This window comes from Neoarius graeffei, chromosome 15 (assembly GCF_027579695.1).
Source record: "Neoarius graeffei isolate fNeoGra1 chromosome 15, fNeoGra1.pri, whole genome shotgun sequence".
Taxonomy (NCBI): domain Eukaryota; kingdom Metazoa; phylum Chordata; class Actinopteri; order Siluriformes; family Ariidae; genus Neoarius; species Neoarius graeffei.
The window spans coordinates 35,189,832-35,203,955 of NC_083583.1; the positions used below are offsets into that span (position 1 = coordinate 35,189,832).

A 14,124-nucleotide genomic window follows, 5' to 3' on the forward strand; every position below is an offset into this window, starting at 1 on the left:
TTGGGCGCCTACGAAGTGGTCTCTCCTCTGCTCTGCACATTTTACCGAAGACTCGTACAAAACCTCTGATCTGTTGAGGAGCGTTGGCTGTATTGAAAGAGGGTGCAGTACCAACAATTAAAGAAAACTACAAGAAAAGGAAAGCATTTAATTTATTTTTTTAAAAGGAAAGTAAGTTCAGTTGCACCAGTTTTCCAGAGTGTGAGCTGAGGGTTGTTGGTAAAACCCGGGACGGAACGTGACGTGACATATTATCACTCGGGCAGTGACCTCCCCGCAGTTGTTGCTAAAACCAGTGATGTCCCATCCCATCCCGGGTTTTAGTAATTGCCTGAGCCGAGCAGTAATGGCGGAGTACTCAGTATGGAGAAAATGGTGAATGAGTGTAGCAGCCGTCTGATTTCTTCAATGGATATTGCTGCCATCTCGTCCTTACGTGGAAGAAGTGAATGAACAGAGAACTGAATGAACAACTGACAGTGAGATTGTTTCAAAACAATCGGCCACAAGGTCGGCCTTCAAGAAGCGAGAACACAGACGGGTAAGCTCGGACTCTCATTTGGATAAAAAAAAAACAACAACAACAAAAACAATACGTTGGTTACCTGCATTTAGATTAATACATGTAACTTGTATTGTGTGTTTAAGTTACCGGTATAAGATTATTTAATTTGCTTCAGAATGTGATTGTCTCAATTCATCTGATTATTTAATTAGCCTTTCACGTTTTATCAGTGAAAATGCATGCATGTACATGTATGTTGCATAAGTTATAACACCTATCCTTCTTTGAGAGTCAACCCACAATCAGTGAAGTCAAATCAGTCTTAGTTGAGCAAGTCGGTAACGGTATTTCTTACTTTCACCATAAATTTTTACTGATATGACTTTGGTCTATAGCTGTCAAAGACCTCGACCTTAAAACCAGTTACCGCTATGACGTCACACACTCAGGGCTGGCTGGCTCAGCGGGGCAGCTCGAATGCCAACTTTGCGGTTGATTTTAACTCTCAAAAATATATTTTTTTTTTATTCCCATTTATGCAGCATACAAGAGTCAAGGATGGAGATACTATCCACTCAGAAATTTACTTAAAAATAAAGGTTCTATGTATCTCCTTTAAACGTTTTCATTTCTCAATAACTTAAAATTTTCTGTGTTTCACTAATAAAGTTCCCACTAAACCCTCTCACCTTCCCACCTCCACCTCGTACAGCTTTGATCATAACAGGATAACCAATCCTGGCAGCTTCAGCTTGAAGCTTCTCATCTGATTGGTCCTCCCCATGGTAACCCTCAATGATGGGAACGCCCGCAGCAGACATAATGTGTTTAGATGTGCTGACAGAGAATAAGGCAAAATGAATCAGTTTTATTACTCTGGTTTTAAAAGCAGTTTAAAAATGAACAATAATGAAGGAATGAAAAGTCACCTCTTGATGCCCATATCACGAATTGCTGATGATGGAGGCCCAATGAAGATGATGCCTTCCTCTTTGCACAGTTCAGCAAACTCTGTGTTCTCAGACAGGAAGCCGTACCCAGGGTGGACAGCCTTTGCCACAAACACAAAAAGTTAAAACTAGACGGCCTTTTGATTTCATAAAATCAGTGAAATTTATTTCCCTGTGAAATTTGGTCATTGGGATACATGTTTGTGTAATATCTATTTAAATTTTTTTTTTTAAAAACGGCTATTCTGTGGCTGGTAAATTATTTAATTTGAAGGTATTCCCTAGCAAATAATGTGCATAAAATAGCTTGCTTCATGCAGTCAAGCAGACAGAGGAAGTCCGTATGCACATGCACAGGTTTACCTTCTTCTTCTTTTGGGTTTTACGGCAGCTGGCATCCAGTGTTGCATTACTGCCATCTACAGGTTTACCTTGACCATGCACTGACGGTTACATCATTCTGTCACTAAATGAACAGCTGATCACACCGAGGTGCTCGCTGACCGCCGATATTTATTAGTTTGGTCCTGCGTTTCCTTTCCTTCACAACATAACGTCTTTTCTTCTCACTTTCTGTTACTGTAGTCGGTCTTTCACGTTTCATTCACATGCTCACGTCCTCCATTTTTCTCTCCTGTTTCAAATTTGTATCCCACAATGCCTTGCGTGAGCGGGGAAAGCCCAGCACATGATGCGTGACGTAGTATCTTGAATTGGGTCATGGCGAAGCAGGAAAAAATAGTGGAGAATTCAGGGCCACGTGGCCTTAAATTTATTAACTGTTCTATTTAAAAAAAAAACTAATAAAATTGGAAGTCTATGAGTCGAATTCAGTAGCTTTTGGTCCACTAAACAAAAATAATTGGGTGTCAGGGGAAATTCTTTTTATGACCTACACTTGAAAAATCTGAAAGGCAGTCTACCTTTAAAACACGTTTTAAAGCATAAAAACATTTCATGATATACACAATGTATACCAAAAGTCAAAAATGTTTACTGTGATGAAATTGTCATAACAATTTGGTTTACATGAACGTATTATTTATATATTCTCTCATTGGACAGTGGGGTATCATGAGTGATTTTGGTGAAAGCCAACTAGAGCACCTTCCATCAGTTTTCCCTCCAAAGTGCAATTTTATGAGACTGTGCTTTCTGAATTGATGAGCAACATTACTGTCAGATGAGAAAAGGCGCTGCTGCTGCTGGTATGATTTTGGACAACAGAGTTTCCAAAGTTTTATAAATAAATAAATCACTGCATGACATCTAGCAACTCCTAACCCAGGGGTTTTCAAAGTGTGGGAGAGTCAGCCCCCCCTCGGAGAGCAAATAAACAACAGCGCCCCCCCTTTACAATTTTTGTTGTTGCTATACTTAATGTTCCATTCGTATTTTTAAAAAATGGTTGTTGTACACATTTTTCTTTTTTTCTTTTTCACATTTTAAACATCTGTGCTTTTTAAAACATCTTGTTTTACACATTTTAAACATCTCATAGCATCGTTAGCTAGCACCTCTTGGCAGACAACACACTGTGGCAGTGGAGCATCTTCAGATCCAGTCCATGAAAATACAAACTTTAAATAATCGTGGTCAGACTTCCTTCTTTTTTCAGTCCCCCCAGGATTCCGCGGGCCTTTTTTGTGATTGTTGCGGGCTAAAATGTCTGATGTTGCGGGGGTTTCCAAAAAATTGCGATGAGAGTTGCGGTGTTTTTTTAGGTTTTTGTTGCGATTACATTGCGGGAGGAAGTGAAAGTTACGAGAAACTGTTGCGATTTTCTCTTTTTGTGATTAAAATTGAGTGATATGTTAAATATTAAGTTATTACCGAAAAACTATTGATTAAAAAAAAACAAAGACACTGAGAAATGGTCCTATAAACAACTTTACCAATATAAAAGATTACCAGGACTACAAAAATGCAGAAAAATAGGCTTTACTGATCCAAATGCACCTGTTGGTTCAAAAGTTAAAGTGCAGAGAACCTCACAGCACAACATGAAGTTACCTTAAAATATAATATAAATGCCTCAGCTTTCATGTAAGAAAAAAAAAACTATTAATACTAGTGCTGTGTGCAGGCAGTCTCTCCTGAAGACTAAATTAAACAATAATTATAAACTAATAAAATAAATGGCTCAGGCTTCATAGAGGAAAAAAAAACAAATTTGAACAGAATCTCACAGTATGATGCTGAAGCTGCCTAAACAATGGAAAATAAAATACCACTTTGGCAAAAATGTTGGCATCCATTAATTTCTTGTATTAAGTAAAAAAAATAATGTAAAGTGCACACAGTCCTTCACTGTAAACATAACACACTTTCAGTAACAGAATTTAAGCCTATATAAACACTGACTCGCACATCATGCAATGTTGCCAGATACTGCTGACGTTTTCCAGTCCAAAATATGTTCAAAACTCGCCAAAATGCACTTGAAACCGCCCAATCTGGCAACACTGCACGCATGCTGCTTCTCTTGAATGTATACACGGAAGTAAGGCGGAAGGTAGTTTGTCGACATCACCTCAAGACGACGCCAACGATTGGTCAAATTTGCGGGAAAGTTGCGGTGATTGGATAGAATTGCAACACCGCCCTGAATTCGCGGGGATTGGTTGAATTTGCGTTGAAGTTGCAAATCGCAACATCCTGGAGGCTCTGTTTTTTTGCTTGGCCCAGACTCTGTCTCCTCACTCACTGTAGCTTTTGGTACTAAAAATCGATCCATTTTGTCTCTGGTAAAGGCTAGCTGAAGTTCGCTAAATGTCCGCAATAGTAACATATTCTGGCTTATGTTTCCTCACGTTGCGCCCCCCCGAAGAACTCTGGCGCCCCACACTTTGAAATGCCCTGTCCTAACCAATCAAGACTCATGTTGGAGTGCAAGTCTGAAAAACAAACATAGTGGACAAAGTGTGAACCTTGAGTCTTCTTAAATGAGCCAATATGACAAAATTTACAACTTGCTTAACTGAAAATATATAATTGCCAATATTCTAACTAAAAATAAAAATGTGTATTTTGGGGACGTTCAGCAGTATGTAATGTGGCATGTCACTTTAACTGTAGCTGTATACAGTCAAGTCACACAAGCAGCTCAGGTTCTCTTGATTTTCTTTCTCCAAAGATACAGTGAAGGCAAACAACCTCCTCATCACCTGAGTTAGATAACAAATCTAATCTAGACAGAAAGCTAGGGTAGGACTGGTAGGAACATTGTTATGGCTACAGTGTGCATATCATGTGAGCTGCAGTTTTTCATCTCAGCACAAAAAGTGCTCTGGCCAGCGTTTTTTCTGTTAAGAAAAGTGTGAAAGCAGCTTTAAGCTGTTCTTGAAGCAGCAAAGACGATGTCCAAGAGTTTCCGGTTCATAACTGAACCCACCACTGTTTAATGTGGTCCTATTTTTAAAAATGCTACTGTAACAGACTGAAAACGGTCATATCAGGTCATTGATAGATTATCGATTAGTGAATTTAGTAACTCATACCAATTCGTTATTAACCAAGTGAGTCATACGAATTCTTAATTAACTAAGCAACTCATAGCTGCTTCATTATTAATTAAATGACACTGATTTGTGCGGGTGGCACAGTAGTGTAGTGGTTAGCTCTGTCGCCTCACAGCAAGAAGGTCCGGGTTCGAGCCCTGTGGCCGACGAGGGCCTTTCTGTGCGGAGTTTGCATGTTCTCCCCCTGTCCGCGTGGGTTTCCTCCGGGTGCTCCGGTTTCCCCCACAGTCCAAAGACATGCAGGTTAGGTTAACTGGTGACTCTAAATTGACCGTAGGTGTGAATGTGAGTGTGAATGGTTGTCTGTGTCTGTGTCAGCCCTGTGATGACCTGGCGACTTGTCCAGGGTGTACCCCGCCTTTCGCCCGTAGTCAGCTGGGATAGGCTCCAGCTTGCCTGCGACCCTGTAGAACAGGATAAAGCAGCTAGAGATAATGAGATGAGATGAGACACTGATTTGTTATGAAAGGGGACATATTATGAAAAACTCACTTTTTCAGTGCTTGTGTACGCACATACATTTAGGTGCCTACCAACCCACAAACTCTGAAACAAGACAACCTAGTCAGTTTCTTTGGGCTGCCTATTTCAGACAAATGGCTTTAACAAGCCATTCAGATTTGGCTCCTCTTTCTATGTCACAAAGGGAATTCATTCGCATTATGCCGCCCCCTTGTCTGAGTATCTTCACTTACGGCTTAAGAACTGCCTTTACAAATGAATGTTCATGAGGAAAGTGCTACCTGATTGGCTGGCAGAAGAGGGTTGTGGGGTGAGCAGTGGCCCAAGGTGACCCATATTGAACCGTATTGAAACAAAGCTCTGTACCCATGTGGAAGAACTGAGTGAAACTATGAATGAATGAACGAATGCCAGGTACCTGTGATGAGGATTTCTTGGCAACTTCTAGAACTTTCTCCATGCATAAATAACTCTGTTGTGATGGTGCTGCTCCAATATGGTATGCTTCGTCTGCCTGCAATTTATATATTACAATTACATTTCAACTCAACAGTACATGTTTAATTTACAGATGGCACTGTCTGGCATTTTGAATATAGCTAGGGTGAGTGCGTGATTATGCCATATCAGCACCTGAGGCCATCTCATGGCAAAAACAGTTTTAGCAGATATTACAATTACTTTACAAATAAATTATTAAAAAAATAAAATTGCATTTTATATATATATATATATATATATATATATATATATATATATATATATATATATATATAAACAAACAAGTGAATAACTAAATGAGCTGCTAATCACTAACATTTTAGGTGGTGGCCAGTGTTTCCCACAGACCAGGTAGCAATTTGTGGTGCTCCACTGTGCCGATGAGGGAATCGTGCGCGGTGGTGTCGTGGCGGTCGGTGGAGTCGGTCATTGGGGTGTATGCAAAGTGTTTACAGTGGGTGGTGTTCAAACACACAGTATTTTTCTTCAGAGTCACCTGCTGGGACTATTTTAAAGCTACAAGAAGCATTTGAGATTATTCAGTTCAATCTAAACTAAGTTCTTTAAGAGAAGACAGCTAAAACAATTTTTACCAGAACCCTGCCTGGTTTCATTCCTCGACCCAACTTTACATTACAGGGCAGGCCATTAGTTTGCTGGGCTTGATGTTGGTGGAAAACCTGTCTTTTAAATTTATGAAAATTACTGACCAAAATTGAAGTTAAAATTTAGTTTTTACCTTAGTTTTTTGCCTTTTTGGTGGCAATCTTTCAATCATTCTTTAGTTGACATTCAAGGAATAAATTGCAAAAAACAAGCTGGAGGTTTTTATTTTAAATATTGAACTCAACACTTACCTCAACCAATACTAAAATGAAATAAATAGTATAATGTAACAACAAAATAATAATAAAATAGATAGTATCAACTAGGCATCCCCGCGAGTATAACAACATTTTATTTAGGCTAGTGGGAAATCCTTATTTATTGTGAATGTCAAGCCATTATTAATAACTTGCATGAATGCTGAAGCGGGATAAACGGGATAATGCAATAAGGCCGGTTCCTCGTGTCAAGCTGCTGCTGTATGCATCAAAATTGTTTTATAGCCTGACTCAGGGATGTCCGTTTCATGTAAGCCAAGAAGGCTATGATAAAGCTCATCACGAGCACGACGTAGGCTACCTTTTAAAATAAGGGGCGGAAGGCGAATCGGGAAGGCTGCGATATTTTTAATTAGCCTAACAGGCCTACTTGCAGTCCGGGTACATGCGCAACGGCAGGCCTGTGTACACGCCTCTCCGTCTCTCTCTCTGTCTCTCTGTGTGTGTGTGTGTGTGCGCGCGAGTGCGCGCGCGTGAACGAGAAGAAAGAGCACTATGAATGAATGGAACGATACGCAATGGAATTTTTTTTTCAAAATTGTGAGTCTGATTGTGTGGCGATAGGAATCCATTGTGTGGTGCTGCGCCACACAATGGTCTATGTATGGGAAACCCTGTGGTGGCACCTTCTTAAAACTATCATCCAAGGGTATTTTGCAAGTAAAAAAGTTCTCTTGTGGCATTTAGCCCAGGGCAGCAGAGTAAAATATGCTTGATTGTCAACAATGTCTTGCAAAAATGGCATGTTATTGGTTCTTCACCTTTTAGTAAAAAAAAAACTGTGGGTGAGCCTTGTATGTCCAATCTGACACCCAGTGTATACCTCTGTTGGTTGAATATAGCCAGATAAACAAAAATGGGCTATAGAGAGCCTTCCCTCTGTAATACATTTGTGCATTAATCCAAGTGTTAAAGTGCTGACATTTGTGAAGAGGAAGTCCTAATGTGTGATTTTCTCACCATGGCCACATGCATAGAGTGCCTGTCTGCATCACTATACACAGCAACAGAACGGACTCCCATCTTTTTTGCTGTGCGCATCACTCTGCATGCTATCTCTCCTCGGTTAGCAATGAGGACTTTCTCTATCCCCCCTGCAGACACAAAATTATGATCAGACTTCAGAACGTACCAACATGTTCACCTTTTTGGGTCCCTGTAATTCACAGTTCACAAACATCAATTGACAAATCAACGGAAATTCATGATTTATGATTCTTCGTCACATAAACATTGAAGGTTTTCAGAATTTGAGTTCAGTTCAGCTACAACAATTATTTTTAAAAAATGACAAATTATTAGAGATGCAGCGGTCCTTTTTTTTATTATTTTCAATATGATCCAAATATCACTATCATCATCTCTGAATATTGATATTGATACATTTCATTTGACTTATTTATTAACCAACTGACTCATTCTGATTTATTAACCAAGCACCTCAAGCCCATATCGAGTTGCTGAGTCATGAAAAAAAAACATCAGTCATGTCAGTTAACATCAAGTATAAAAGAAGCACTTGGGACAGGAATAATAATGGATTCATTACCAGTGGCGGCTCCTGAATTTTTTTTCAGGGGGGGCAATTTTCCCCCATTATGTCTACACGGACCATAAATGTCCACAGGACTGAAGTAAATTGACCTAGGTAGCAAGTCAACTGTTCTACAGAATGTTCTGTAAATAGATTTTGTACTTCAAACTCCATGACCAGGAAGAATTTTACAGACTGTGCAACTTAAGGACAAACAGGAAAGTGCACTTACTGTAACAAAACATTGTAAATAGTTGGCTAACATAACAATAGCAGTTGAATAAATAGATGAGTGGATCTTTAGATCTTGCAATTACTGGTATTTACCAAGGATATTACCAAAGTGCTAACTCTCAGAGCAAAGTGTGGCAAATATAAAAATGCACATTGAAAACATCAAAAGTGAACTGATTCTGTGACTGTGTGTGTGTATGTGTCACGAAGTCAACCAAACCCAGAAAAACACCACGGTGACTGGAGCCCTCAGTTTCGTCTTTGCCTCCTAGAGCTAACTCGAACACTCCACAAAATTTCACGTGTTGGATGAGCCGGTTTAATATGTGCCTGTTCTTGCTCACCTCATCGTTGTGGCGGTGAACTGCTAGCCTGTAGCCCTCATCTGGTTGTGTAGCGATGTTCACTCTCCCAAAAGCCAAAAATTTCAGGCAGCTGCCCATGTGAATCTTTGATGACTCATGTTTTTTTTTATTTTCTCTGACAAATGATGCATGTCCGAAACTCCAGTGACCGTCCAAGCAGTGTTGTCCGTGGAGCCACCTCCAGGGTGGAAAAGTAAGCAGAGGGAGCAGAAACTGCTGAGGCATCCTCGCAGCCAGCTCGCCAGGATTTGCGCTGGGACCATGTTGAAGTAAAACCTCGAGTATATGATTTCCCCCCCTTGTCGAAATTTGTTTTATGTTTAGATTTGGTCGAGGGGGGTCCAGCTTGTTTTGTTGCCAATTTAGCTCGATTTGATCGTTGACTAAATGGAACTTCTTTTAAGGACCGCACTGAATTGCTTTCCACATCCATCTCACCTCAGAAACTGAGCGGATCGAACGCAACTTTGCCGCGCTTCGCAGTGACGTAAGCACGTTAGGGCAAGGCCCCCCGGAACCCATAGAGATTGCATTGAAGTGTCAGTCAGGAGAAAAAAAATATATATATTAACATGGGACTCCATCAGTGAACTCTTGGGCGATTTTCAGCGTGACTGAAATCGCCCCAAAAGGGGCGGTACTCTAGAAGCAAGACCACCCTGATTGGACAATGATACCCAGAGACAGATTAAAACGGCCTCGAGCAGCGCTGGTGAAAGTTTGTTTTAAAAAAAGAAAAAAAACTTTTTTTTTTCGTTTTGGCAGTGCGTCGCCCAATCACCCTTATGCACCAGCCGCCCTTGTTCATTACAGATTCATTTTCTCTTGAACTCTTCAACACTAATGCATGCAAATTAATAAATCAGGCATTACAAATATTTTCTTATCCAAAATTGTGGAACAGACATTAAAAGGCATCAGCTGAAGTGTTGTTAGGAGTCAAATAGAAGATAAAACGCGTCATTATCTACAACCCCGATTTCAAAAATACTGGAATGTTGTGTGAAACAAGTGAAAACCTGAATGCAATAATTTGTAAATCATTTTCAAGCTATATTCCAATTTAATACAATACAAAGCCAAGATATTTAAAACATTCAAACTGATAAACTTTGTTTTTTTGTAAACATACAGTCATTCTGAATTTGACACGTTCCAAAAAAGGGCAACAAAAAGACTGGGAAAGTTGTGAAATGCTCAAAAAACCCACCTGTTTGGAACATTCTACAGGTAAACAGGTTAACTGGTAATTGGAAAGTCTCAGTCGTTCACCAGCAAGGATGGGGCGAGGTTCAGAACTTTATGAAAAGTCGTGTGGGCAAACAGTCCAACAGTTGAAGAACATACAATTGCAAAGAATTTAGGGATTTCATTATCAAAAGAAATATCTGCATGTAAGAGGCAAGGCTGAAAACCAACACTGAGCCCCCATGACCTTCGAACCGTCAGGTTGCACTGCATTAAAAATCAACATGACTGTATAAAGGATACAATTACATGGGCTCAGGAACACTTTGGAAAACTGCTGTCAGAAAACACAGTTCATCACTGTATCTACCATGCAAAGCGAAAGCCATACATCAACAGCATCCAGAAATGCCACAGAACTCTCTGGGTCAGAGCTCATCTAAGATGGACTGACTCAAACTGGAAAAGTGTACTGTGGTCTGACCAGTCAATATTTTGAATTGTTTTTGGTAATCATGAATGTGTCCTTGAGGCAAAAGAGGAAAAGGACCATCCAGGTTGTTACCAGCACAAAGTTCAAAATTCAGCATCTATGAGGATATAGGGGTATGTTACTGCCCATGGTATGGGTAACTTGCTCATCTGTGAAGGCATCACTAATGCTCATGTGAGTGTTGAAGTGCTCACTCGAGTTTGTTGACGGTGTAGTGGCTGCTGCTTTATGTCCCGGGGCTCCCTCATGCCTGCGTTACCTTCTGGCTCTCTCCTTTTAGTTATGCTGTCATAGTTAGTTGCCGGAGTCCCTGCTTGTACTCAGTGCAATATGTATACTGTTCCTACTTATTCAGGTGACATTGGGCATACCTAACAACCTGTGTTTTCTTCCCCCCCCCCCCCCCCCAAATCTGTCCCTCTGAGTTACATGGAGTCAACAGGAAATCTTTTGGTGGAGAGGATGAAGACCTCGACTGGCTATCGTAGCCTGCAGGGAATCGGCCGTCAGACTTTCTGTCGCATGTCCCAGACCCGGTGAAATGTAACTGAATTGTCTTGGCCAGCCCCAAGGGTCCCATCTGCATCTCAACATTGCTGAGGAGTGTGCTCCCATCACCCAATCAAGCATCCAGCCAGAGCAGGTCATGATATATTTTTGACCATATTAACATGCCATTGTTGTGTGTTATGCCTGATGTCAAGACTCTCGTCTCTGCAAGCCTACCACACAGATTTAATACTTGTCATTTTTAGGGCATACCTAACAACATGCGTTTTCTTTCTCTCTCTCTTCCCCCCCCCAATCTGTCCCTCTGAGTTACATGTTGGTCCTGGGATTGAGATGCTGGCCGCTTCTGCCCCTCGGACCTCCTTGATCCATCCTGGTGCCCTGTGTCTGGTCGGAGTTTTATCGCACCGCTCCTGTGAAGGATGGCCCCATGAGGACAGTTGAGGGTTATACCTGGAGGATGCTCTGGACTCTTACAGTAATGCTTTTATGGCTGAGGACTACAGCTGTCTTGCTAACTTTAGGACTGCAGTTGTCATGAACAGTTTTGCACTCAAGTTTCCATCAATGAAGAGTTATAACATCAACAAAACTGTCCTCATGTTAAAACTGTTAATATTATAGTCAGGCTGTCTGTTGTTGCCCAAATGAGGATGGGTTCCCTTTTGAGTCTGGTTCCTCTCGAGGTTTCTTCCTCATGTCATCTGAGGGAGTTTTTCCTTGCCACCGTCGCCACAGGCGTGCTCATTGGGGATAGATTAGGGATAAAATTAGCTCATGTTTTAAGTCGTTCAAATTCTGTAAAGCTGCTTTGCGACAATGTTTACTGTCAAAAGCGCTATACAAATAAACTTGACTTGACTTGAAGTACCCCAGTTGAACAACAGAATCACCCTACCTAAGGACTCCAAGACAGCCGGATACTCTGAACTGTTGTTCAGTGCATAAGAGCCCATTCACTGACTTGAAGGCACAGAGAAGCAACCTTCTCATTCACCAGGGAGAACTGTAATGGATAAGCACCAAACGAGGGGTGGGGGTAGGGGCTATAAGTATACCCACACCTGCCCACCGCCTCTCACCCAGGGCAACTCCAGAGTGGTATCAAGTCCAGCCTCTCTCCAGGAGATTGGTTCCAGAACCTGCATTGTGTGTTAAGATGAGCCTGGCTATATCTAGCTGGTATCTCTCAACCTCACACACAAGCTTAGGCTTCTCAGGATACCTCAACCAGGACCAATTTGCTTTAGGAGACCCTACCAGGGACAAACTGTACCAACATTGCTCCAAAGATCATTCAGGCACTCAAACCCCTCCACCACGATAAGGTGGTGATTCATGGAGGCAGGGGAAAAAATTTCACATTCAAAACTTCAGCAATTAGTGTCCTCAGTTCCCAAACACTTCCAGAATGCTGTTAAAAGAAAAGGTAACAGTGGTAAACATGCCCCTGTCCCAACTTTTTTGGAATGTGTTGCAGGTATCAAATTCATCCATTATCTGTAGTCACTGATCCTGTTCTACAGGGTTGCAGGCAAGCTGGAGCCTATCCTACGTGACTGTGGGTGAGAGGCAGGATACACCCTGGACAAGTCGCCAGGTCATCACAGGGCTGACACAAAAACAACCATTCACACACACATTCACACCTACGGTCAATTTAGAGCTACCAGTTAACCTAACCTGCATGTCTTTGGACTGTGGGGGAAACCGGAGCACCCGGAGGAAACCCACGCGGACACGGGGAGAACATGCAAACTCCACACAGAAAGGCCCTCTCCAGCCGCTGGGCTCGAACCCAGGACCTTCTTCTTGTGAGGCGACAGTGCTAACCACTACACCACCATACCGCCCGCCCGCATCAAATTCAGAATGAGTGTATATTCACAAAAAAGTGTCAGTTTGAACATTAAATATCTTATCTTTGTATGGTATTCAACTGAATATAGGTCGAAAAGGATTTGCAAATCATTGCATTCTGTTTTTGTTTTATACAGTATCCCAACTTTTTTGGAATCATGGGCTTTATTCTTTGTGGAATCTGGGACACCCAGGAATCCTGATGCAAAGGTCTGTGATTTTTATTATTTAAATAAATGTCACAGTGGTGTTGATCACTAATCTGCTGTCACAATGATTATACACTGCTTGGTCAATAAAAATGTTGCCATTTGGATTTAAATAAGCAAATACTTAAGAGCCTTTGATTGGATAATTAATGCAGTGATTAATATGTTTCCACTGGCAACAACTGGTTTAACTAACTGATGCAGTGAATAGCTTCTCATTTCTTAAACAACCCTGTCAGAAGACATATCCCGTGGTCATGGAAAAGATGTTACTGTGAAGGTCAAATTATTGGCCTACATCAAGCAAAGAAAACAACTAAGAAGATTGCTGAAATAACTGAAATGGTGTTAAGAACTGTCCAATGCATTACTAAAACCTAGAAGGATAGTGGTGAACAGTCAACTTAAAGGAAGAAGTGTGGTCAGAAAAAAAATCTTGATTGACCATGATCAGAGATCACTTAAACGCTTGAAGTCGAATCATAAAAAAAAATCTGTAGAAGAACTCACAACCATGTTTAATAGTGAAAGTAAAAGCATTTCTAAATGGACAATGTGATGAGAACTAACAGGATTGGGATTAAACAGCTGTGTGGCCACAGAAAAAAAAAATAAAAATAAATAAATCGATTGTTAGTGAGGCTAATCGGGGAAAAGGCTTCAGTTTACTAGGGAGCATAAAGATTGGACTCTGGAACAATGGAAAAGGTCACGTGGTCTGCTGAGTCCAGATTTACCCTATTCCTGAGCAATGGTCAGGCCATGGTAAGAAGGGAAGAACATGAAGCACTGCACCCATCATGCATAGTGGCCACTGTACAAGGCTCTGGAGGCAGTGTTATGATCCAGGGTTGCTTCAGTTGGTCAGGTCGAGGCTCAGCAACATTATGTGGCAACAAAATTAAGTC

At 41.1% G+C, this 14,124-nt stretch overlaps 1 protein-coding gene across 1 annotated transcript in view; it reads right to left on the minus strand.

The window, feature by feature from the left end:
- Positions 1–14,124, minus strand: part of mccc1 (methylcrotonyl-CoA carboxylase subunit) — a 53,372-nt gene that overhangs the window by 36,385 nt on the left and 2,863 nt on the right. Inside the window, exons 3-6 of the mRNA XM_060941178.1 lie at positions 7,784–7,917; positions 5,857–5,952; positions 1,435–1,556; positions 1,195–1,342 (exon numbers count right to left, since the gene is read on the minus strand). Of these exons, the coding sequence (XP_060797161.1) occupies positions 1,195–1,342; positions 1,435–1,556; positions 5,857–5,952; positions 7,784–7,917 (500 nt within the window). The remainder of the gene's footprint in view (positions 1–1,194; positions 1,343–1,434; positions 1,557–5,856; positions 5,953–7,783; positions 7,918–14,124) is intronic.